This window comes from Orcinus orca, chromosome 11 (genome assembly GCF_937001465.1).
Source record: "Orcinus orca chromosome 11, mOrcOrc1.1, whole genome shotgun sequence".
NCBI classification, from domain to species: Eukaryota; Metazoa; Chordata; class Mammalia; order Artiodactyla; family Delphinidae; genus Orcinus; species Orcinus orca.
Genome location: NC_064569.1, coordinates 12,416,515 through 12,443,608, shown reverse-complemented (window position 1 = coordinate 12,443,608; position 27,094 = coordinate 12,416,515). Strand labels below are relative to the sequence as shown.

The window sequence follows — 27,094 nt, the reverse complement described above, 5'->3', positions numbered from 1 at the left end:
GGGAATGTAATCCCTTTTTCTGTTTTAACCTACATATCAAGACAAAAAAAAAATCCATAAGCCCCCAGGTAACTTGTCTTTCATTGCAGGCAAACCTAATTAGTGAAGATATTGAAAGTGCAATCAGCGACAGTAAAGGAGGGAAACAGAAGAGGCGGCCTGATGTCCTGAGGTAAAAACATGAAAAGAAATTAAGGGCTAGAACTGGTGTGTTTTTAAGTCTTTTTTTTCCTCTAAAAATGAAAAAATATATATTTTCAGTGAAGGTATATTATTATATTTTGCAGATTACAACCTGTAATCTCAACTCATTTGCTCTCGCAAGTTTGTCGGTATATGTGTGTGTGCCTTTTCTCTCCGTGATTCTGGTCTTTCTCTGATACGGCTCCTTCTACTTGTGTTGTCACAGAGACCCATGAACCAATGTGTGGCATTTTAAGGCAAGGTAGCCAAAGGGACTATAAACAGATGTTAGGTCTCTAGTTGGTTAACAGCCTTTGCAAATCATAGGAGACCCAGAAAAAACGTTAAACCTGGTTTTCAGCTGATTTGAAAATGTTCTATATTTTTATATTTCATATACATTTATAAATATACATAACGTGGCATGGTTAGGAAATCCTTGTTTTTCTACCCCTTGACATAGTTCTTCTTGAGGTTGAAGAACTAATACCATAAAATTGAGAGAATTGATGTATTGTAGAAATAGAGATGGTAAAAATTCAGTTTGTTTTCATCTGTTTTTAGGATGATTTCCAAAGCAGACCCTGGTATACCGCCTCCACCCAGAGCTCCCGCCCCTGTGCCACCTGGGACTGTGACCCAGGTGGATGTTAGAAGTCGGGTGGCAGCCTGGTCTGCATTGGCAGCTGACCAAGGGGACTGTGAGTATTTCCAGGGATTGGTGCTTATTTATCATCTACTTTGAGTTGTGACCTAGTTCTTGTTTTCAAAATCTGATGCTGATTTCTGAGCTGAAACTTGAGGTTAGTTTTGTAAAAATAAATCTTTCTTAAAGGAAAGTTAAGCCTTGGGCACTGTAAGATTATTGTCTCTGAGAGTTCAGACCAGTCTTAATAAATATGGTGTTAGGAGTAGACTCTTTTCTTTCTAAAGCAGTCAAAGAGAGGAAGTTTGACTCAACTAACAATTAAAAGAATGGTAATATTATATATACCAAACAGGAGACGATCAATATATTTTTAAGATAATACTTCAAGTTCTTTCCATTATTATTATCTTACCACTGTCCTCTTTTGGACAAACTGTTTGTGGTTACAAGGACAGGATATCAGGGCAGGGGTAGGGTGACGGAAAAGGGCTAAAATGTATTCACCATCGGGTAAACTTGCCCAATGGACCCTATGTCTGTACCATCATTTTGCCATGACATTCTTCGTTAAAAACAAATAATCATGGCAAAGAACATAGTGTAACCTTTTATCTGACAGAACGTTTTACTAAGTCTGAAATTTTTATAACTGGAAAATGCCTTAAAACATGTTTGGTCCAATCTCTTCATTTTAAGGGTGAATAAATTGTGATCCAGTGGGTCTGAATTTGATGGAGACCATAGCCTCATTCTTTTGCCTCCTAGTTCAATGTGATTTCTTAAATCTCTTATCCTTTATCTAATAAAGCATTATTCATGAGAATCTAACAGTGTAGTTAACCTACGGAACTTGATTACCAAAATGAGTGATACTGGACTGTACTTTGAGTCTGGAGAGCCAAAATCTGGGCTCTGGAGCAAGACAGGGACCTACCTGTGCGACCTTGTGAAGTTATGCCTTACTTGCAGAATGGGGATAATAATTCCTATGTTGCTGTGAGTCTGAAAGCAAATAATGTCTATAATAGTACCTGGAACAGTATAGTAGACATTCATTTTTGCCAAATTGAGTTCATTTTATTTTATCAGTTGCTTTCCATTTTATTTAGATTCCCATGTTCTTAAAGTTATTTTCACTTTACATATAAACCCAGCTACCGAACAGATGAAAGAAAGAAATCTTTGAAGCATCCGCTTTTCAAAAATAAAGTAACAGAATTATTATTTACTGTAATGTTATAGCAGTTTCTGTCTTTAGGAATTATATACATTTCTATCAATCCACTTTGTATTTACAATTTTATGTTTAAAAACTAAACGGGAGTTTACAGTGTTTTCTACTTCTTGTGTACTTACAATATTTTTGCTATTGTTACTATTTTGTAGAGGGGATGTAGGTTTTATTTTGAGAGAAGTCAAAATGGTTTTTCTTGAAGTTGAGGAAGGATAAGACATCTTAAGTTTTCAGACATTCTGAATAAACCTGTAAAAACATCTGTAAAACCTAATATAATGTACAACAACAAAAATTTATTCCCGGGAGTTTCTGAGCCCTCATTAGATTTTGTCTGAAATACTCTGTGCAGTCTCATCTATTTAAATTACATTTAGATAAGGTTTTCAGAACTTCTGGTTTACTACCAGGTCAAACAGAACACACCACTTACCACATGAGGTTCTGTCCAGCGTGCAGGCTCCAGGCCAGTGGAAAACCCTCCAAGAGGAGTATCCCTCTGGTCCCTCTGAAGGCTCCAGCTGACTCAGGCTGGACAACTCCTTCTTTGGACCCTTAACGTAGCTCTACCCCTGACTGCAGAATAGACCTCTGTAGAATAGTGGCAGTGGGATGCTAGTAGCGCGGCAGATTATGAAAAATCCGAGAAATACCGCATCTCTCTCACTGTGCCGTCTGAATGATATTTCGGGACCTATTGGAGTTCCTGATAGCTGTAGTTCAGCTTCAACTTACTGCCCTCTGGAGTGCACTAAAACCAAGACAGCAGCTAACAGTGTGTAAAGCAGCAGCTAACTGGCAAGATTTCATATGTTGAAATTTCACCGATTAAGTTTCGTAAGACTGAGCAATTTCTTCCCCTTTTTTGGCAAGTATTCCATTTAAGGGTAAAGTTAGGCATAGAGGAGGCATAGCAGTTTTCAGTATTTTTTGCAGTTCTCTGTATTGAACATCAAGAGTCATGATGATCCATCATGAGTTGTATTTCCATTAGTGATGATACAGTTTTTCTGTTTCATCCATCCATTTTTCTTTCATTTCATCTACTGAGAAGTCTTTGAATGAGTATCTGTGTTTAGTGGAAGTGTTAACTGACCTGTACCAGGACGGAGTTCATGATAATGATCATGATTAACATCATGGTCTAGCCAACTGAGCTAATGCAAGACTTTGGTTCTATTTTTTTTTTTTTTTTTGCGGTATGCGGGCCTCTCACTGTTGTGGCCTCTCCGTTGCGGAGCACAGGCTCCGGAGACGCAGGCCCAGCGGCCATGGCTCGTGGGCCCAGCCGCTCCGCGGCATGTGGGATCTTCCCGGACCAGGGCACGAACCCGTCCCCTGCATCGGCAGGCGGACTCTCAACCACTGCACCACCAGGGAAGCCCAAGACTTTGGTTCTTTAATTTGCAAATTCTTGTAGGTATTTCTACTTATAAAGTTTATGGCTTAAAATGATAATGAACCCAACATTGTGGGTTTTAAGCTTAATTAGACTACAATTTTAGAAGCACTTTACTATCAGAACCCCCAAAGCTTTACTGTTGTCATGATGTTAGATGGTATGAAAATTAGGAGCTTTAGAACCTAGAACTTAGTCGGCCCATTTTAAGAAGTAGGTGCTTAGCCGCACGCATGGCCGGGACAGCTGTGTCCGGTGGTAGAAGCAGCTTAAGTGACTGAGCCACAGCCCTCGCCGCCTCCTCATAATTCCTGGCTTTTCACAGGCAGATAAACGCCAGCTGAGTCCGAGCCGGTGCTCGGATGTGACGAGCCGGGGCTTGGAGAGGAAATGAGATAGTCCTCCCATGGGGATGCTCCTGGGACAGACCCCTGGATGTGCTTTTCCATCTGTCCTTACAGCAAGCCCGAGAAATGTAGACAGTCGGCTGCTCTGTCCTTTTGGAGGCCTCGGAAGCTCTGGGCCACACTTAAGCAGCTGATCCTCCTGATCGCCTAACCCAGATGTTGCCCCTTGTCACCGGTAGGGCCGCATAAACCCAAAGTGGGAGAGAGGAAAACAACCCATTTGGGGCCTGTTCTGTGAGAAGCCACCTGGTCGGCAAGGCGGGGTGGGAAGGAGAGAAAAGACGGCTTGGGCCTGGTCCCCCGGGACCTTGGAGTGCCAGTGGTGGGAAACACGGCCAGGACCTCGTGGGTTTATATTTTTTTCTTGTGTAGGAATTAAAGGGTACTAAGTTAGGGTTGGTTCCACTGGCAGCTGACTTTGGAAAGAGAGAGAATAAAGGGGAAATTACAGTGTAAATCAATCCCATACAAATGGAAAGCCAGTACTGCAGCCCTGCCAAGTGTGGTAGCAAGGATGCACGTCAGAGGTGATGGGCACAGCTTTGATTTTTGTACCCAGTGGAGGTGTTTCCTTTTGCAAATGATGCTCTTTTCTAGCCAATTTGCATGTTTGATGATCTATATTGGTATCACTTAAGCAACAGGTTGAAAGATACATGATTCTCTTTTCTTTAGTTGAGAAACAAAGGAATTATTATCAGCAGGAAGAAACACCTGAGGTGATGGCAGCCCGCATTGACAGAGATGTGGTAAGTGAAATAGTCATCTTTATATCTTTGGCTTTTTTTTTAAAGGAAAAATTATTAACAGGGAAAATTAAGTTGATTTCAATAAAGGTATTTTGTGGAAACCATATTTTCTCTTTCCAGTGGTGGTTAGGCCCTTTGAATTATTTTTTTTAACTATTTTTGCCTTTATGCCAATATTTAATTAGTAGACTAAGGCTGTGATAGAACTAGACTATCAACTGGTTTGCAGAGGAATTTAAGCTGAATCATCAAGATTTGAGGGGTTTTTCTTTGCTCATAGTTTGTAACCCATGACTGAAATACCTTCTACATTTGTCTTCCTGGCATTTACTCTAAAATATTTTATAATGCCCGAAAGATAAAAGTTATGTGGCATTTCTTAAGGGTAGATAAGTACATTTTAATGCTTTATAAAGGATAAGGCTGTATTTGTTTTTATTTCTCCATAGTAATTTCCTTGCAGAATGACAATGTCCTGTGACATAATCATAAAATATGACATCAGCATAATTACTTTTTATACTCTACTTATGTTCTCAGCTTATTTGGAAACAAATATTTAGAGGAATTTGAAGTTTGGAATTTAATTTTTATATCACAGTATTACTTGTTAATACTTAAAACTTTATTTAATACTTAAAAGCTTATTTAACCTCAGTTTTTACTCTTTAGTTAAAAGAATGTCAAGTTTCACACATAAAAGAGAAAGTCAAGTAAGACTATAGTATGTATAATATAATATGTATAATATAATATACAATATAGTATAATCAAAGTTGATCTCATGATCTCTGAAAGCATAGTGCATCATTATTTCTGTTTTACCCAGAAGAAATGCTTATTAATGCCTATTATTGCAGATTATCTATGTGTTTATTTATCATAACACTCTAGAGCCCTTTAATTCCATGAAATAACATTGTCAGTGCTTTACTGGAAAATTTATTAGAAAAACAGAAATGCTCAGTGCTGTTCTAACAAAGTGTTTCTTGGAAATTTTTCCCCTAACTTTATGTGGGCGAACACAATGAAAAAATCAGAGTAATTGAAAATAATTAATAATCTGAATAGATATTGTGAATGCTTTCTTTATGGTATTAAAAATAGAACAAAATTAAGCTAAAGAAAAATGTAAATGTTAGACTTTAGCCACAGGTATATTTAGTTCAAAACTTTTTCTTAGAATTAGTGATAAACCTGAAATTTGCATGTGGGAGGTGTTCCTTTTTCTTTTCTTTCTTTCTTTTTTTTTTTTAACTTTCTGATTTTCCTTCACAGTGTACAGCTAAGGCAAAGATAGTTTTCTTTTGTTTTATATTTTATTCTGTAATTTCTAATTCCAGCAAATCTTAAACCACATTTTGGATGACATTGAATTTTTTATCACAAAACTCCAAAAAGCAGCTGAAGCATTTTCTGAGCTTTCTAAAAGGAAGAAAACTAAGAAAGGTAAAAAGAAAGGACCAGGAGGTAAGTTGGATTTTCTTAACCTTCTAAAGACCATTCAGAATGCCAGTGCTAGGCAGAGTTTCTGCCCTTCTGAGTTGTTCAATAAGACTCCATTGAGCAGGGACCAAGGTCCCTTTTCTGGTTTTGAGATAGCACCAGTGATGTAGGCAGAGATTAAGATGAGCCTGGGGAAGAGTCCATTTGGTCCCAAGTTGGCTACAGTAAAGAAAGACTCTAGGACACTTTACCTAAATTACAGAGACTCTGAGATTCAGTAGTGACCATATGTCTATAGTTTTCATTAGTCATTATAAAAGTAATGTCTGTTAAAGAAAGTCATAGCACCATTCTTCCCATATTTGAATTTATTTAATTGTAAATATAGAACCTCATTATTTTGTTAAATAAAAGGATTGACTTTTCTCATTAAAATAGTTCAAAATGTTAGTGAATTTTAATTTCTTATCACAAAACACCAAACAGTACATTCGGGTCACCTACAAGCAGTTTTTAAGTGTGCTGTGGTTCAGCTATTTAAAATGACCTCAAAATGTATAAAATTATAATTATGGAACAAAATGGTGTAGATTGAAATATATAAGGGAATAGTAAATAAATATTCCTTTTATTTCACATGACTTCCACATCTTTCTCTAGCTCTGTCTATATCATAAGCATGTGACCTGTAGACTTGTTTTCTAGATGGATGGATGTGGATATACCTCACCTCCATACATTCTGAAATCAAGTATTACTGCTTTCTGATGTCTCAAACCACTTACTCCTCTTGTACTGTTTACGAAGGGTATACTATCTTCTTGGCCATCCAGATTCAAAGCCATAGATTTTTTTATGAGTCCATTCTCTAGCTTATAACCAACATTGATTTTATTTTTTCGGTCCCTTGTACCCAGTTTTTTCCTTTTTCATTTTCATAACTAGCACTGCTTCCAGCTGCCTCATTTTTTACCCAGCTTTCTAAGCAACCCTCAAGGCTTTAGTCTTCCATTCTATGAGGACAGTCTTCTTAAAGCTCGAAGTTGGTCACTTCATTCTTCTGCTGGAAAGCATGTTAATCCCATGTTCTACTGATATAAGTCAAACTCTGGCGGTTGAGGTCTGGCAGTCAAGGTCATTCACAATCTAACCTTGATCTGCTTTTCCATTCTCATGTTTCTTTGCTTTTATGTTTGTTGTTTCATGTACATGCAATTTCCTTTTTCCATGTTTTTGCTAATGCTGTTTTTATCCAACCATGATGTTTTTCTTACCAAATTGCCCTGGAACAAACTTTTCAAATCCCATCTTAAAAGCTGCTTTCCCCATGAAACATCTTTAAGAATACATTTCCCCATCTGTAGTCTCTTTTTAAGCTCTCAGTTGACATATCTCTGTTACTTATCTGATTCATGTCTTCTATAGATTTTAAGGCCTTTAAGAGTAACTTATACTTCTGTATAGCCTTCACTGTGATAAGCACAATGATTGGTACATAGAAGGGCTACAATATAAATTTATGGAATTGATGAGTAATCTGATAGTGTCTAAGGGTAGAGGAATCCATTTCAAATGTTGGATCACCTTAATTTATTGCAGTCAGACTATGAGATGTGGGAGGGTAACTAGGTAGCATGATATCTGATGTGATCATCAAATTTTACAAACATAAATGTGTTTTTAAATTTTTTTCATTGAATAAGTTTTCTTGGAACTCTGCTCTCATCTACCCCTCCTCCCATTTATTTCTTTAGAGGGTGTTTTAACACTGAGGGCAAAACCTCCACCTCCTGACTTATTTATTGACTGTTTCCAAAAGTTTAAACATGGATTTAACCTTCTGGTAAGTGAAATTTATTTATATACAATTAAGAGAAACAAACGGAAGAGATCAAAGTCTAGCCAGGATGTACCTGATCAAATTAAGAGATTAAATTGTTGTTATAGATTTTTTTTTGTATGTGTGTTTTGATTTGCCTTTCATTGGAAGAGCAGATTGCAAAAATCTGTATATCTAAGAGATTTAATCAGAAAAGAATGACTCCAGTCTTTTAAAATGAAATTCTCCTAATCTAACTCACGCTTGCTAATTAAGATACAAAAAAGTGAAACTAGTAGTAAAAACCTCTTCTCTGAGTCTATGTTGAACCTTTTTGAATGTCTGCCTTTGTCTCGATTACATCATAGTAATAGGCTTGCCTGATTTTTTAATGTTACAGGCCAAATTGAAGTCTCACATCCAGAATCCTAGTGCTGCAGATTTGGTTCACTTTTTATTTACTCCATTAAATATGGTAAGATTTTATTAATTTAAGAAAGTAATTATTCTTAGCATGTTTTCAACCCCACGTGTCTGTCTAGATTATCTAGACAGTTTTTCTTCCTTGCCTTGCATGGGTACTATTTCTTTTGCCATCTACTGTGAACACTGAGTATGTGAAATTTGAGAGTTGAAAAGAACCTTAGAAATCATCTAGTCCAAACACCTGATTTTATAGCTGAGGAAACTGATGTCTCTGATAGAGCTAGGGAAATGAAAAGAAATAAAGACTTATTGGATACTAGTGTTTCAGTATATACTAGTATGTAATATAAATGGCTTGAACAATATAGAAAATTTTCTCTTTCTCACAAAATAAGCTAGGTGTGAGAAGTCCAATGCTGGATGGATGTCTTTGCTCCGTGAAGTCACTCAGAGGTCCAGATTTCTTTCAGTGAGGTGTTCCTCCATCTCCTGAGCTATCTCTGATTCAATCACTTATTCATTCATTCATTTTTTCAACAAATATTAACTGAGAGCCTGCTATGTGCTTGGCATAGGAACAAAACACATAAATTCTTATCAGGACTTATGTTGTAGTGTGGAGGGGCAGTCAATAACCTAAATAATGTATAAATAATTCACCCAAAATAAATGCTATGTGGAAAAATACAGCAGAGAAGGAGAACAGGGAGTGCTGTGTGTTTGTGTGTGTGTGTGTGTGTGTGTGTGTGTGTGTGTTGTGGAGTATTACACTTTTTGAGTAGGGTTGGTTAAGGGAACGACTTACTGAGAAGGTATCATTTGAGTAAATGAAGTGAGGAATGAGTCATGCGGGTTTCTGAAGGAAGAGAATTCCAGACAGAGAACAGCTAATGCAGATGCACTGAGATGGTAACATACAAGTCACGTTCTTGGAAGAAATAGGTACCGTGACTTGAATAGAATGAGGGGGGAGATCTCAACTAGAGGGAGATGAGGTCAGCAAACAGGAGGACATATCTTATTGGTCTTTATAGGTGATTGTGAAACCTTTGACACTTTGGGAGGGGTTTCAGCTGAAAAGGATTGCTCTGGCTGCAATGTTTAGAAATTTGAGGGAAGAAGGGACTGAGCTGGCTATGGAAATAATCCAGATGGGAGATTATGTTGTTTGGACCACGTAACATTGGAGGTGGTGAGATTTCATTCTGGTTTTTTTTTTTAATTTTTTATTTTATTTATTTACTTTCTTAATTTTTTTCTCTTTTTTTGTGGCTGGGTTGGGTCTTCACTGCTGTGTGTGCACTTTCTCTAGCTGCAGCAAGTGGGGGCTACTCTTTGTTGTGGTGCATGGGCTTCTCATTGCAGTGGCTTCTCTTGTTGCAGAACACGGGCCCTAGAGCATGTGGGCTTCAGTAGTTGTGGCACACGGGCTCAGTGGTTGTGGCTCACGGTCTCTAGAGAGCAGGCTTAGTAGTTGTGGCGCACGGGCTTAGTTGCTCCGCAGCATGTGGGATCTTCCCGGACAAGGGATTGAACCCATGTCCCCTGCATTGGCAGGTGGATTCTTAACCACTGTGCCACCAGGGAAGTCCCTCATTCTGGTTATTAAACAGAAGCAACACGATTTGGTGGTAGGTTGGAAGTGTTGTGTGAGAGTCCAGGATATCTCCAAAGTTTTGGCTTAAGACTGGAAGGATGGACTAATTATTAACTGAAATGGGGAAGACTGTGGGTAAGGCAGGTTTGGACCAGAAGGTAAGGAATTCCCTTCAGACAGTGTCAAAAGTGACTTATATCCAGATGGAGAAATTTGCATTGGTAGTTGAATGTATGAATTTGGAGTTCAGTGGAGAAATCAGGCCTAGAGTTATAAATCCTGTGCATGCAAAGCCAAGAAATTGGATGATGTCACCAAGGGAGTGATGATAAATAAAGAAGAACAAGGGCTGATGGAGCCTTAGGTAATTTCAGTGATTGGAGAGTGAGAAGAACCAGCAAAGAAGAGTGAGAAGAAGCAGGAAGTCAGGAGAAGCAAAACAGGAATATCATGGTAGGTATCCTGTAAGCCAAACGAAGAAACTGTTTCCAAGAGGAGGAATTGAGATACTCTGTCAGGCATTTCTATGGTGGAAGCTGACTTACCTCCCTGTCCTTGTAACAGTAGTACAAAGGCAAAGAATTGTCTTTAAGGAGGTGACTCCAAACTTAGACAATTTCTGCTGTTATCCAGTTGGCGGGAGCTCCCTCATATGGCCATCCCTAACACCAAAGGCATGTAGTCTCCACCAGAGTGGCTATGTGTCCATCTAAAATGTAGGGGCTTCTCTTTCTAGAAGGGAGAAGAAGAGAATGGATACTAGGGGGACAATTATCAGTCTTTGGGAGGCCCATATGTGCCAGGTCTAGTGATATGTACATAATACAGATTTTCCCCTGGAAAACTTCCTTCTTGTACATGTGTTTTTTTACATAAGGTATAATTTTTGAAGATAACAAAATGGTGCATTGGGAACAATTCCTTCTGTGAAGGAGCTGGATGTTTCCATGAGTTTATCCAGCAAAAGGTTATACCACTTGTCTCATAGGCCGGGATCCAAGATACACATTTTCATTTTCTAGATTTTCAGTACCCAGGTATGCTCTTTTCTTATACGTTTAATGAAATAGGTGCAGTAATATACTTCCCTTCCCATTTTCCATTTCTTATATTTGCAAACGGTCTAATAGTGGTTTTTCCAAGCTAACATGTACCACCATCTTCTCCACAGGACAGCTGGGAGAATTAGCTGAAATAACATTTGAGTGCAAAAACAAAAGTGCTGGGATTTGGGAAAAGCATGGCAACAGAAAGCAGACGGAACAGCTGTTGGCCTTACACACTGACAGATTCCAAAAGAGACTGGCTACAAGTCACCCTTTTCTACAATTCCACAAGACCACAAATTTGATAGGTCATTCCTCCTTTTGTGGAGAGGGCAAGTGAGAGAGGAATGGAAAGAAGGCAAAATCTCTTTCTTTTAAATACTTCTCAGAGGACAGAGTTTCGTATTTGATGGGCCAAGACAGGGATGTGTGGAGTGGTTTTTTTTTGTTTGTTTGTTTGTTTTGGCAGTACGCGGGCCTCTCACTGTTGTGGCCTCTCCCGTTGTGGAGCACAGGCTCCGGACGCGCAGGCTCAGCGGCCATGGCTCACGGGCCCAGCCACGCCGCGGCATGTGGGATCTTCCCGGACCGGGGCATGAACCCGCGTCCCCTGCATCGGCAGGCGGACTCTCAACCACTGCGCCACCAGGGAAGCCCATGTGGAGTGGTTTTGAATGGTTCATCCTGTCAAAAGAGCAAATAATTGCTTTGTAGAATAATAATAGCAGCAATGATAATTGTTAGTAGTGTGATTATTTCCATGATTTTTTTTAAAGGGTAAGAATGGTAACTGTGAAGCAGATAAATTTCACTAATTTGATTTAGAGCATATGAAGACCATGGTCATTGAGTTCTTTAATCTTTATAAAAAATGGAGCAAATTCAAGCATTTCTCATAGGTTTTGCTTGATTATCAGAAAAAAACGAGACAAAGAATCCAAGTATCAAAAAGGGATAAATCTCATCCTTCTTTCCCCAAGCGTAACTAGACAAGACCTGAAGTAGAATATGAAATGAATATTGCTTACAAACATAGGAAAGTACGTAACCTTATCAGCATGTCAGAACTGGGTGATAAGCAATTGGAAGGTGAAAGTCCGAGCCTACATCAATAATTTATGAATGCTTCCGCACGTTGTTGCTATAAATAGAGTATCCGATTTCTACTTGTTTAGTTATTGTTGAATAATTGTTGCTTTTTAAGCTCTTTTAAAAATTAGATCAAGGCCATCCATATGCAAATAAAGTGATGCTAGCTCATTAACAAAATTTTTATTCTTTATTCTTCAACACATTTGATACTATCTTAGTTTGAGTGTTAGGAAGTATTGTTTATAAAGCAGTTTTTGCCACCTCTTCTCATTCCTTTCACAAGTCTTTCACAGATCATTAGTAGATATCTAGACATTACACAGAATAGAACTATAACATAGTGGGACTGGTTTCCCTAACACACAAAAATTAGTCTTTGTGATCAGGCTATGTATCTGAAAACATTGCTTTATTTTATATTTTCTTTTCTCAAAAATGACTCCTTATTAATGGTCTCCCAAACATAGTACTTCTATTGCTTCTTTTAATGTTCTGTCTGTGGAGTCCCAGACATTTCACTTGGACAAGAGAGATGGAAAGGAACATTAATTCAGGGCCTGCTACCAGTCAGACAAAATTTAGTGGCTTTAAACCTTGTGAGTCCCTCCCTGTATCCTCAGCATCTCCATGCAAGCATACCCACAGCACACATGTGTGCCTACTTACAGTCTTCAGAGGGAACTATGGCCCATAGCCTTTTATTTACTTTCCTTTGTTCCATTCCCTATTCCCACTGTTAAACCAAAGATCTTTAATATTTCTTTACTTCTTTACTATCCCTCTCAGTTATTCCTGCCTATTTATTAGAGCTTATAGGGCTTGGACGTTAAAAAAAAAAAAAAAAATCACTATGCCAGGCTTTCAGGGTAGGTTTTGTTCTCAAATAAGGGTCTACCCACCTCCTTTATCCTTCATCTTTTCTTTCACTTTTTCTCATTCATTCCCCTAACCCTGTGTCTTCTGCAGTTCAAAGTCAGATAAGTTTTGGTCCAAGCTCTCAAGGGAGAAGAACTGAAAAATAAGGCCCAAGTTACAATGGCATGTGTAGCTGATATGCATGCTTGAGGACCCCAGGGTGCCTCAGAGTTACACTGTGGGGTTAAGAAGGGCTTCTCAGAAGAGGTGATACCCGAGGAGAGTTCTATTTAAAATGATGGGGAAGGGCCTTCTGGGGGCTGGGACACAGCATGTGCGAAGACAGAGAGGAATAAAACAGCATAGCAGGCTCAGCACCCCTGGATGACTGGAGAGAAATTGACTCTTGGTCAGGAGCCATTCAAAAAAAAAAAATCCCTTTATCCTTGTGCCGTATCTCTGGAAAGGTGAGATTTTTATAAAAGGGCTCTGGTTCCTGCTCTAGGAGATTACCACTCCTTAACCAGGAAATAGCCCCTGAGTAATAATATTGGAGCAGCGTTCAGACACCTACTTATCATCATTTTGCTTATCAGAGAGTTGCACCTGTTTATTTGTTTTTGCTAATCATTAAGTTATCTCTTTTAAATCAGGGCAATTTCCTAGAATTAAATTCTGGGAAGAAATACCATCGATTTGGAGGACCACTTCTCATCTTTTCTCTCACCTTTCTCTCTGGATCCTTTATTTTTGTATGTCTTTATAGGCACAGCCATAGACTTAACTCGAGCCTTGCTTCTCCCTAAAGTACTCATTTCTGGAACCATATTGTTCAAGTTTGACATAATAGATTTTCCAGTAGAAATACATATATATTTTTTTAAGGCAGCGATCGTTAAACCAGCTGACTTAGAATTCTCTGGATAGCCATTAGTACTTTCCAGGCAAAGTACAGTCCTATGAAGCCAATAGATAGATCCTGTGAAAGTTGTTAAACTATTAACTTTTCATTTTAGATGATTAGGCACCATTGGGCTGGAAAGACTGCTCTGGATGAAGATTTAATTTGAGTATATAAAAGCTGCTTGTTTTTATCATGGGTTTTTTAATCTACACATTTTGAAAATGTACAAATAATCATCATCTTCTTGCTAAAAAATGATTTGTTGCCATTTTAGGTTGTGCAGGCCACAGGAGGTCCTGAACTAGCCAGTTCAGTACTCAGCCCCCTACTGACTAAGGACACAATCGATTTCTTGAGTTACACTGTCAATGTCGATGAGCGGCAGCTGTGGGTGTCATTGGGAGACTCGTGGATGAAATCCAGGTAAACATATATATGAGTCTAGCATCGAATACCTATAATACTTTAAATATTGTTCTTTGTCTAGTACATGAATCTAGTGAGAGATTTATTTAACCTTCTATGTATGAAGGCGTAGGTGTTGTAGATGAAAAAGGCTAAACCCTTAAAAAGCTGGAGGTCTAGTGGAGAACATAGAAGTGTGCAGTGTAAGATACGATGAGTACCAGGGGTGACTCATAAATAAACTGCTGTCACTTGGCAAGATGGAGCCATCAGGAAGAGGGTTTAGAGAGGAGGGTGCTTAGCTTTCAAAGAAGAGCTGGCATTTAAAATCAACAGATAATAACACTAGGAGGTATACGTGTATAAACAAGGGTGTACATACGGTGTTTGCTAGGCACTCTTCCATGCACTTTACATAGGTTCCATTTTTATGCTATTTTACGGGTGAGGCAACTGAGGCAAAGACAGGTTAAGTAATTTGCCCAAGGCCACACAACTCGTAAGCGACAGACCTGGGATTTGAATCCAGGCAACCTGGCCCTGAAATAGATGTTTGTAATTATTTTGCTCAGCTGCCTTTCAGCAGGATGAGTAGGATTTCCACAAATACGTAGCAGGGAAAGGGCCTGCTCAGTAGAGAGAGCAGCATGACTGAAGCCATGAAGCAAAAAGTCAAGAGAATGGAGCGTGAATGTGGGTTTAGCCGGAGTATAGACTTTGGGTAGTGGGGGATTGTGGAGAATGGGGAACAGAGGAATAGTGATGAATGAGGTGTACAAAAATGAGCAGGGCTGGGTTCAGGCTCCCAGTGCCACGCTAAGGAGCTGGAGTACGGTTCTGTAGGCTGCGGAGAACCAATAGCTTTGTGAATAGGAGTGCGACACAACCAGACCTTCGAAAGATCAGTCTGGTCATTGAGTCTAATATGGACATGGACAAAAGTTACTAGAAGCGTGAGGCCCCTTGGGACGATAATGCAATAGTAGAGGTTCCTTATTAATTAGCATTCCCTGGGACTAGAACCATGGTCGTGGGAATGGAAAAGAGGAGGGGATAAGTTTAAGAATTGTATCTCATCAGTAAGGTGACTGTGGAAAAGAAGTCACTAACAACTGCAGGATTCAAGTTTGCTGAGCCAAGCAAGTTATAAAAATATTTCTCATTTCATTATATGTGATTAAATAATTTCTGCTTTCCTCATTTATTTGAATCTTTTTATTTCTCTCACTACTTAGAGTAAATCATTCAGTAGGTCACTTGGAAGTTTGTCTTCGTAATGCTTTTAGGCTAGTCTGAAAGTAATGGACGAATTCATATTTTTTTTCTGCTGTTCTTCTATTGAAATATGTGTAAACCATTCCCACTTATATTTTGGACTTTGGCACCTGCTTGTGTGGGAATATGGTTTACACATGGAGTGGTTTACCAAACAGAAGATTCTTTAAGGTCACTGCAGTTGTTGCTTTTATGATTGAAAATGTTATCTAAATTTATTTCTGCATATTATTTATATATTAATGTAGCATATTGTATCATTTATATATCATACTATGTAAAAACTGGTTAAATAGATTTCTTAAATCTATTAGATTTATGTAGGTTATGATTTTATGGTAAGCCTAGGTAGGGATCTTTTCATTTTTTTCCCATAAACCCTATTAAATTTATCAGATCTCATAGTACTAAAATAGTTCAGGGTTTTTAATTTCTTTGTCTTGGGTCCTACCTCAAAATGAGAAAATTAATGACTATTAGGAAACCTACATCAAAAGGAACTCATATTGTTAGCCCTTGACATGAGAAAATGGTCATTTCAGATCCTAATTATTTAGAGTATTAGGAAGTGAATATACCAACTTAAAAACTCATAAAGATAAAAAAGAATCCTAAAGGAACATAATAACCAGAATCATTTCATCACAGTAGAAGTATAACCTGAAGAATTAAATCATGTGTGAAAAATAAAACAACATATTTTAGCAGAATTTAATAATGTCTCTCCCAGTTATTTTTGTGGTTCATGAGTGATTAGGAGCTTATAGGAATAAGTCTCAGAGTTACTAAGTAATGAATGGGTCATGATTATATTACAGATTAGTACTAACTTGATTTTACTGATGAAAACCTAGCTGATCCATTCAATTTATAAAATCAGTAATGTGCTTCATTTTAGGGGACTTCATAACTTAAAAGATCATGAGCCTTAAGGATATTGTCTGCTGTTTGTCTTTTGAAAAATACATCTCGTATCAGGAGGCTTCATGATGATGGGAGGGGAGTGAAGGGAAAGACGAGGATCAGAAACGATTTGATGCTTAGAGAAGCTTATGTCCTAAGTTCTCACCAGACTTCTAGCTTCACATTCCTTTCTCAAATTGTCAAAGATGTATATTTATGTTAAAATGTTGAATTAGTGGAGAATTGAGGCAATGTAGCGAAAGCAGATCATAAAGTAGAATTCAGACTTCCTTTCATTGTATCAGCATCAAATACTAGCATAAACATGTTTACCTTCTCTGTTTGGATAGAAAGAGGGCAGACTACGGGTGAATTGTTTTTGTTGTTATTTGTTTTTGTTTTTTTTGTGGCTAGCCTTACTGAAGATCCTTTTGAGCATGGAGGTGTTTCTTAATTTTGCTGTTCGTATGTCTTAATGTCCTTCTGCAGAGCAGAGTGGCCAAAAGAACAGTTTATCCCACCCTATGTCCCACGGTTCCGCAGTGGTTGGGAGCCCCCGATGCTGAACTTCATGGGAACATCGGTGGAGCCGGATCTCTATCAACTGACTGAGTCCGTGGCAAACGCAGCAGAACAGCATCGCAAGCAAGAAACAAAAAGATTATCCACGGAGGTAGTCTTTCAATATCATCTTTTGTGGGAAGTGCAGTAATCTGTGTGTTCTCTTGTAATTCTGATTGTGAGTTCTCCCTTTACTGATCTGAAGATTGTTCTCAAATCAATGACTAGATGTCCTGCTGCTCTTAGGTACCTCTCACCTCTTTGTCATGGTGACAGTTGCTCTGTTTCCCTGTGAAGCCCAAACCCAGCCTGTATCACACCTCACAGCCTGCCAGCTCTCCTCCTTGAGCCCTGGTGATCCCGTCCTTTGGACTGTGTACTTTCCCTGCTTATCAGGGAATTGCCCCACTGCTGCTTGGTCTGTTCTTTCTATTTTCCTCTCCTGTCATCAGACCCTCAAGACAGTTCCTTGACCCAGGACCTTTAAGCCCCTCCCAAGCAGCTCTTTCCTGAATGTCCCATTTCTTTCTTTCTTTCTTTCTTTTATTTTTTGGCCTCATTCTAAACCTCCCGAAGTCCTATCAGCCTGGCTAGAAGGCCAAAGCTCCTCCTGGACTCCAGTCCCAGGTCCAAATGATGACTTATAACACTGTTACATCCTGAGGAGATCATAAAATATAGTGTATCTTTTACGATCTTTAGTAAGCTTTAGATGATGATTTATTGGGGGAGCAAATTGAGGGATTGAAATTGGGTATGATTATCTCTTCACATTCCTTAAAAATGATTTTTCTATGACAATTCTTGTTCTGACAGAAAAGAAAATTAAACACTACCTAAAGCTGAACCAAACTGAGCGGACGATCACAACCCAAGGAGTTAGATGAATGAGGTCTAGTTTGAAGAAGCAACAGAAAATTAATGACTAGGTCCTCCTTGAAGTCCTGTTCATTTCCTTTATTTAATTCCTTAGATTAATCTTCTCCGATCCCTGTGGGTATTTACAGTGTGGCAAATATGATATCAAGGAATGAATTAGGAAACTAGAGTATATCCTGACTTTTAGGGAGAAACATTTATATAAATTAAATTTCTTAAAATCGTTTCTTTCGACAATAGCCATAGTATTATAGAAGATTGCTTAAATTCTGAAACTTTAAAAATAAAGCAAATGTACTTCTCTGAAAGTAATATTTTTCTACTGTAATTATTTTTTCCTCTGGCTGCATATAATGGTACCGGTGGATTCTGTAACTGCCCTTCCCTCTAACTGAGTGATTAAGAAGGTGACCTCACAGTTCTGGGTGCAGGTTAGCAGACATATGTCCCTAGCTGTATTTTATAGTTCAGACCTCATCACAATGAATTTTCCTTCCTCATAAAGGGAAACTTTTCTAGAGTAAAAAAATGTAGTCAAACATGAAATTATGATACACTTGCTGTTGCCATAGTTACAGCTGAGTATTTTCAAATCATAGAAATTTCTAGTTTACAGTCCTCATATCTTAAATAAGAAAATATATCCACTTTATAATGCATGCCTCAGAAATTCACTTTTGTGAGTTCTTTTTCAATTTGTTTATTTAAAGAGAGAGTAATGTGTTCTGGCTTCCAGTATAAAAGTTTGTCTACTCTCAGAGAATAAGTAACTTTCAAAGAAGAATTATTGAGAATTCTTCCTCGTAATGAGTTATCATTTTCCTGTTGTAAACTATTGTCCATTTTATGGCTTAAGCACTTATTCAGAGGTTTGAAAAAAATGAATTGAAAAGCACCTGCTAGCAGTTCTATGGGATTTTATATCTTAAGATTTTGTTGGAAAAGAGACCAAAGTAATGGTGACTTAAACATGTGTAACATGCAATCGTCCCCAGAAGAGAGATTTTATTATACTTTATTGCACCTATAATAAATGCATTCAGAACAAGACTTGGGTGATTCAGGATCTGGTGACATAGGTGACAAGGCATGACAAATATGGGTGGCAGTACTCAGCTTCTTTCCTTCCTCTGAAGCAGCAGCCGCCCTGAGCAGTGTTGTGTAGTCATCACAGTTAGTCACTTGTCATCATTTCTCTCCTCCCTTCTCATATTCCCAGTCACTCTCAGGACCCAGTGACTTCATACTGTCCAACCTCACTGTTATGTTCAGAGCCAGGCAGAAGGTGTGGGTGATTCTGTTTCCTCAACTCCTCCCTTTTATAACAGCATTTAACAACAACAAAAAAAATGGCCTGATCATGTAGGGAAGGGCTAAACTGAATTAATTAAGCCATTTGTTCTTTATTTTATTTTTTAATTCCAGCTTTATGGAGGTGTAATTGACAAATAAAAATATAAGATATTTAAAGTGTGCATCGTAATGATTTGATATATGTGTACACTGTGAGAGGACTCCCCCCCATCTAGCTAAATAACACATCCATCTCCTCACATATTTATCTGTTGTTGTTGAGAACATTTAAGTTCCACTCTCTTCGAAATTTTAATTATATAATACAGTGTCATCAACTATAGTCACCACATTTTTATTAGATCCTTAGACCTTATTCATTTATAGCTGAAAGTTTGTACCCTTTTACCAACCTCTCCCTCTGTCCCCCACCGCCAGCTCTGGCAACCACTTTTCTCCTCTCTGTCTCTATGAGCTTGACTCTTTTTTTTACATTCCACATATAAGTGATATCATGTGGTGTTTGTCTTTCTTATTTCACTTAGTATAATGTCCTCAAGGTTTATCCATGTTGTCATAAATTGCAGGATTTTCTTCCTTCTCATGGCTGAATAATATTCCATTGTATATACATACATACCACATCTTACTTATCCACTCATCTGTGATGGACACTTAAGTTGTTTCCATATCTTGGCTATTGTGAATAATGCTGTAGTGAACCTGGGGGTTCAGAATTCTCTTTGAGATCCTAGGTTCATTTTCTTCAGTATTATACCCAGTAGTGGGACTGCTGAATCATATGGTAGTTCTATTTTTAATTTTTTGAGAAACTTCCATACTGTTTTCATATGGCTTCACCAATTTACATTCCCACCAACAGGGCACAGGGGTTCCCTTTTCTCCACATCCTTGTCAATGTTTGTTCTCTCTTGTCTTTTTGACAATAGCTGTTATCAGGTATGAGGTGATATCTCAGTGTGGTTTTGATTTGCATTTCCCTGATGATTAGTCATGCTAAGCACCCTTACATATACCTGTTGACCATTTGTATGTCTTTGGAAAAATGTCTTTTTAGTTCCTCTGCCCATTTCTTAACTGGATTATTTGCTTTTTGCTATTGAGTTGTATGTGTTCTTTATCTATTTTGGATATTAACCTCTTATCAGATATATGATCAGGTATATGATTTCTCCCATGCTGTAGATTGCCTTTTCACTTTGTTGCTGGTTTAAGCTAAGGTATTGAAATGGTAAAAGTTGTTTATCTGTATTTGTACGTTAAGTGCAGTATCCTGATATATATTCCACAGGAGTAATATAATGCGGGTACTTTGACATCAATAGCAGTCCATTGGAGACACCTCACCTACACTGTCTGTGGATGAACTCAGCCCTACTCCTGCCAACTTTGTCATTTGAATTAACTACAGTAAATGTGCATTCAGAACTTTTCTAAAACATTCCCAATTTCAAATATTTTGTCCCAGTGAATCCATAAACAATTGAAATTCCAACGCTTTAGGGTCTGTTGTGCGTCCACCATACTTCATTTTACATAAGGAAACAATACAAAATTCATAGATGAACTTTTTTGGTTTGTTTCTTTGTTTTTGCCCCATAGCTTTAAAGCCATGCTGCTTAATGGGACCCATAGATTTCGGTTCTCCCTCCTGGTAGCCCGTTAGGCTCATGTCTGCGTTGTGTTAACTGCAAAAAGAAGTGGCTCCAGCTTTGTCTTATCCTGGACTGTTGACTCTCAGGATCAATGTGTTTTTGCGTTTCTGTGTTTTCCTTAACAGTAAATCCGATAATAGTGCTGCCATTTAAAAAAAATAAAAAATAGTGTCCATATACATTTAAAAAATGAGAATAATGAGAGAGGGTGGTATAATTTTAACACATAGAATTCAGATGATTTTCATGTGATAGTATTTACTTTGCTAGGGTGGTAAAGGTCTGTTTCTTAAACATAGAAAGCAAAAGTTAAGGGTTTCATTGTTGCTGTTTTTAAACCAGTTTTATTTTATACAAGCTGTTAAAGTCTGCCTAATACCAAAATCACCTATTACTGAAATTCCAGAGGAAAGAATTTATTGCTTTTATACAATAAAAGCATTGGGTATTTCCTGAATTAAGATTTAGTCTTTGCACTAATTACTTTTCTTATTATAATTAGGTCTTGGGCAAAAACCCTCATTTCATAATTTATTAACATATAATAGTCAATCACTTGAAAATGAAACTGACCACAATGTAGTGGAGGGTTCTTGTTAACTGACGTCAGTGCTCATTCAAATAGTATTGGTGATTCTTTAATCTTTCCTCCTCTGTCTTTCAGCACTCCAGTGTATCAGAGTATCCTCCAGCTGATGGGTACACAGTATTCAATAACATTTATGGAAGAGGGCCCCATCTGGACCAAGGGGAAGCTGCTGTTGCTTTTAAGCCAACTCCTCAACGCCATGTAGATAGGTAACATTTCATGGGCATCATTTGGAGAGCTGTGGACGATTATCTCTGGTTTAGTGCAAACAGAGGTGCTAGCGTCTGCACTGTTCACTGCTTCTTTGAGCTTTCCATCTATTAATTGTTTGTTAAAATTTCAGTTGTTCCTTTATAGAGCTGGCTTTGATGAGCAAAGTCTCCAGTCTATAATTCTAACTTAGTGCAAATGCCATTGGATAACTTTCCATTTTTTAAAAGATGCCTCTGACAGAATCTGTGAATTAAGAAGAAGAATTGTTTTGAAACTCTCTAGTTTGTACCAGATGGTCTCTAAGGATCTTTCCAGCTCTGTAACTTTTAAAGGAAATAATTTCCATCTTTATCTCCCCCAATAAAAACAAACAAACTTTCCTTTAGATAGAAGTATTTAAACTAAGTATAAACTGAATATTTAAACAGAATCAATGCCTTATTTGCCATTTTTACCATTTCATTTTTTATATTCACTTTCCAGTTTTACATTTCATTTATTTTCCCATATTTTTCTCTCTCCAAAAATTCAATATAGGCAAAAATGGAGAATTGAGATGGGGAAGAAATAAATTGAATTGAAATAGGGTCACTTTTTCAATCTTGTTTGCAGTGTAAACTGCATGTGAGGTTTACATAGAGGCCAAGCCATACACATAAGAGAAAGAAAAAAGGTGAAATATTGATAACAAGGATATGGGAGAATGATCATTAAGATGAAGTGGGGTAGAGAGCTTGTCCTACCCCACTTTGAGGTACTTTCCTACCTCAAAGCCTGTCTTACTGTGAGTGTTACATGCCCTTAATTTCTCTTCAGTATATTCTTTTCTTAATAGAATCTAAAGAAGGTGGGATTTAAAATTTTGGTTTTTTGTCAGGGATGATAACAGAGGTAATACTTAAGTAAAATGATGTGGAAATGATACAGTTATTATTCTAAGGGCACCAGTAACGTATTAAATTCAGTACAAAGAAAAGTCGTCAATGAATAATACATTTTGAAAATGCCAACATATCAAAGAAGTTTGAATTGTAGATTCAATTTTTAGGAGATACAGGTGAAAATCAGTTTTGAAGTTTAAAAATTATTTCATGGCAATTCTTCTTGAGAAACTTGTTCTTCATCCTAGTACTTTCTTTTTCCTTTTTTTTCTGTCTTAGCTGTCAGTATTCTAGAAATTATTTCAGATTAGTGAAGGAAATTCCATGAAGGGCTATTCAAGTATATAGATCTTAAGACTGTCACTATTTAGCCAGAGAAATAATTTTTTAAAAAGGAGTAAATTGTACATCTCAGTGGCCTTTATGGGTCCAACTTCTCCCCTGGGCTATTATAATAGGAGCTGGATAGTTTAATAGACACCTGGATCATTGATGTTGCTAAGAAAATTTGTCATAATTATTGAAAAAGCTGTCTGAAAGTTCTGGTCTGATACGTAATACAGAGGTTTGTCATCTCCCATGACAGTAATTATTATTCGTCTTAAACTCTATTACATGCCAGGAATGCATTAAATACCATGTGAAGTATATTCACTCTTCAGTGAAATTACAGTGTCATTTAGGGAAACCACATATTGAATTTAGCACCCTCACCTTTGATGGATTATAGTTTGCTGCTATTCAAAAGCAGTTCATGTTTTAGAGAAGTCTCAGATTATTCCCATCTCTGTGTCGACTCTGTATCAGCTGGGTATCTGTAACTCCAAATCAGAAATGGAGACCATGCATTTTGATATATTCTAGATCTCTTAAGAAACTCTGGTACATCTGAAAAATTACAGAGTGTGATTTTCAGATTGATAACTATGGTCAGTGTCACACCCACATTTAATCTATAGAGGGCAAGAAACTATAAACCATAAATATTTGTAAATTCTAAAGCACTTTGCAAGTGCATGCTGGGCAGTCACTTCTGAGACATGCAAGATAGCAAAGACTTCAACGAGAACTACAGTCAACTTTTCTTTTAACCAACCCACTGATTCATATACACAGTGGCAGAGAGTTATTCTTCCCTTTGCTAAACAGTACATTCAACTCTCTGTTATCAGCAGTGATTTGGAGAGAAGAACATGAGGGAGGAGAGAAGGATAGAAAACTGAAGGTACTACTGTTTTGCTAACCTTTGGAGTGATTGAAACACGTTTCCCCCTCAAATGAAATTTTAATGGAACGTGATCATGTAAAACTAGAGATAGGGGTAAGAAGTCCATGGAATACAGTTTAAAATTTATTATTATTAATAATATATAATAATTATTTGGCCATAATTTCACTTTTTCCACATTTTCTTAGTTTTTTAATACACCAAAAATTGCCAATATGGTTTACAGGCTATGATTTTCCTTTGTTCCTGTTTCTCTTCTCCTGGAGTTACTATCCAAGAGGTAGCAGATTACCTATGATGACAAGATATACTGTGCCCACAGCTGTCCTGCAGGCCCCACTGTGACTCAGTATTCCAGACAATCTTGGTGGGCAGCAAGCAGAATGGCCACTTGACAGAGGAAGGATGACCAAACATCATTAGTGCCTTCCTGCTTTTTCTCTTACAAAGGAAATGTGGGGATGTAAATGGAGGAGAAGATTAGGGAGTAAAATTAGTTAAAAAATAATTAAAGTTATTATTTCATTATTGAAACGAAGAGAATATTATTACGTTGTTGATATACCAGGTTTTATTATATTATATAAAAGTATTTTAAAATTATGTTGTTAAATCTATTAATGGCCATTTAATGATTAAAAGAAGTATTTTGGGGCTTCCCTGGTGGCGCGGTGGTTGAGAGTCCACCTGCTGATGCAGGGGACACGGGTTCGTGCCCCGGTCCGGGAAGATCCCACATGCCGTGAAGCGGCTGGGCTCGTGAGCCATAGCCGCTGAGCCTGCGCGTCCGGAGCCTGTGCTCTGCAACGGGAGAGGCCACAGCAGTGAGAGGCCCGCGTGGCGCAAAAAAAAAAAAAAAAAAAAAAGAAGTAGTTTATTTTTAAAGTTTTCTTTTTTAAAAAAATACACCTGTTCTTACTCTTAAAATAAGTTGATAGTGAATTAATTAATTAACAAATTAACTAAGAAGTGTTATTGCTCTTGTACTTAACCCATACCTTCCTTTGCAATTTGGATAACTGGACAGAGCTTTCCTGAATATTGACACTTAGTCATAATTTTTTCATATATATTTGGTTAATGAATTGAAGACATTGCTTGAATTAGTGAAATCAACATATAATTTAAATTACCACTTTGGACATTATGTTTAGTCTCCTTTAATTTTATGAAAAATGGTAACATCGACCATTATCCTGGTTCTTTCATGGTAGAAATGCTGGTTAACAAAGCAGTATCCAGTATTTGGATATTAGATTTAACAGACAAAGAATTCATAGATTTGCATTCTAGATTTGGCTTGGCACTAACTAGCTTTGTAATTTTGCATTATTTATTTTTACCCTAGCCATAGTTTGTTCATTTTAATGGTAAAATCTCCAAAATATAATCAAATCAAGTACTCATATTCTCATACTCTATAAAATATAATAAAATTAACCACTATCTAAATAACTTGTCCAAATGGTTTCTGGTAGGCACTGGCTTGCCTTAGTGTTTCACTTCTGCTTTCAGCCTTTAGGAAAAGCTAGCAGAGTGATTATCTTTTTTCTTTCTTTTTGTAGAAATTATGATCCACAACCCAAGAAATATGCCAAATCCAGGTATGACTTTGTGGCAAGGAACAACAGTGAGCTCTCAGTTCAAAAGGATGATATCTTAGAGGTAATAGAATTTTACCTTTTTTATACTCTTAATAAAGTGGATTTATTGTATTCCTTTTCTGGTATATATCTAAACCTTCCTCAAAGAAACGCTGAGGTCAAGAAATTATTCTTCAGTGTTATTTTGTTTTACCAAGGATACACAGCATATTATAGATACCTATATCTGTTTAGGCGGAGTAGCTCCTTTATCTGTTTTTTGTTTCTTTGCGGGGGGGGGGTTGGATTTCTTGGCTTACTTTGCTCTCTTCCTTCTTCTGGCCTTTATTCATTCTGGAATCAAGGCTGGTCATCACTTCAGATGTAGAGGCACCATAATATTTTAATAAGAGAAAACATTTCCTCCTTCCTATTTTAGGACCCTTGCACAAATGTAACCAGCAGTGAGTGTGCTAATGGTTTTGGGAATAATCTCCCATGACTCTCAAATTTCTTTCTTCAGTTATAACTGAGACTTCATCTTCTTTAATACATAATACGGCATAGTTACAATAGTAAAAAAAAAAATGTTTTTATACCTTTCCTCTCTGTTCTAAGGATGGAGACAATAGACCTTTTCCAAGTAACTCATCTTAAGTACTTCAAATACCGCAAATGGCTAAGCATTCTTGGGAGGTAATATGGACCTTGGGTAGAGTGGTACCAAAGCTGTTCTATACTAGTAATTGTAATTCTTAGTGTAATTCCTGACAATCATTTAACCCACAGTATGTTGATGCTGAGTCAGCGTATTAAAAGTGAAAACATTTTCTTGGTCTAAGAATAAAAATCGAACTTCCTTCGTAGTTCGGTTTTGGTACACAAATGCCACCTTTATTTTCTTGCATGATGACAGATCCTTGATGATAGGAAGCAATGGTGGAAAGTTCTAAATGCAAGTGGAGATTCTGGATTTGTGCCAAACAACATTTTGGATATCGTGAGACCTCCAGAGTCTGGGCTGGGGCGTGCGGATCCACCTTACACGCATACCATACAGGTAATTACAATTTTTGAGCAAAATTTAAGTTTTTCGAATTTTCAAGTTCATCTTTCCTAAACAGGACTTAAACACTTTTTATGTATTAGTCATTTTGAGATTTAATTGACTGTATAATTTATACCTTTTTCCTAAGGCAACAGGGCGACAGTGGCTAGGGACATAAGGAAGAATTATACATATGTTTTTCTGATTTACTTCTTCAGGAAATTGCTCAAAATGTTTATCTCAGTGACTGTTCCTCTGAATGCTATTTTTTTCTACCCTATAATATTTTTGACATTTGGAGAAATAGTATTTCTGCCTCTTTACTCTTACCCAGAGCCCTCCTACCCAAGGGGCCTGATAGAGGATGGCCCTGAGACAGTGGCTGGAGTGTCTACCAGTTCATCTTCACCAGCCTTTGCTCTCATCCTCTATATAGACTTTGATTTATATATAGCCTGTTTGCTTTCAACTTTCCAACTACCGAATCCTAATCCTTTTTTAAAAACTGCCTTCACATGGTAGACCCTCCACCCAAGTTTCAGCGCCATTATCTTTCTTCAGATGTGGTAATCACAAGAGACCAGGGCCGCCGCCATGTGCTTTTGAATCTGTGACAGGATCTCTAGAATCACACCTGCCAGCAGAGACGGAATGGATGGACTGTCCCATGCGTGGCCTCTGAACCTGTGGTAGCTACTTTCTCATGCCCCCAGGAAAATTCTTTTCATTTTCAGAATCTTGAGCAAAAGATCAC

General features: G+C 37.6%; 1 protein-coding gene across 4 annotated transcripts in view; it reads left to right on the top strand.

The window, feature by feature from the left end:
• EPS8 (epidermal growth factor receptor pathway substrate 8) overlaps nucleotides 1-27,094 on the top strand; it is a 191,604-nt gene that overhangs the window by 139,036 nt on the left and 25,474 nt on the right. For all 4 annotated transcript variants that reach the window (XM_033408187.2, XM_049695108.1, XM_049695107.1 and 1 more), the window contains 11 exons: nucleotides 90-172; nucleotides 748-884; nucleotides 4,548-4,621; nucleotides 5,965-6,091; nucleotides 7,822-7,910; nucleotides 8,287-8,361; nucleotides 14,081-14,229; nucleotides 16,879-17,062; nucleotides 21,463-21,596; nucleotides 25,275-25,374; nucleotides 26,209-26,352. In XM_033408187.2, coding sequence (XP_033264078.1) covers nucleotides 90-172; nucleotides 748-884; nucleotides 4,548-4,621; nucleotides 5,965-6,091; nucleotides 7,822-7,910; nucleotides 8,287-8,361; nucleotides 14,081-14,229; nucleotides 16,879-17,062; nucleotides 21,463-21,596; nucleotides 25,275-25,374; nucleotides 26,209-26,352 — 1,296 coding nt within the window. The remainder of the gene's footprint in view (nucleotides 1-89; nucleotides 173-747; nucleotides 885-4,547; nucleotides 4,622-5,964; nucleotides 6,092-7,821; nucleotides 7,911-8,286; nucleotides 8,362-14,080; nucleotides 14,230-16,878; nucleotides 17,063-21,462; nucleotides 21,597-25,274; nucleotides 25,375-26,208; nucleotides 26,353-27,094) is intronic.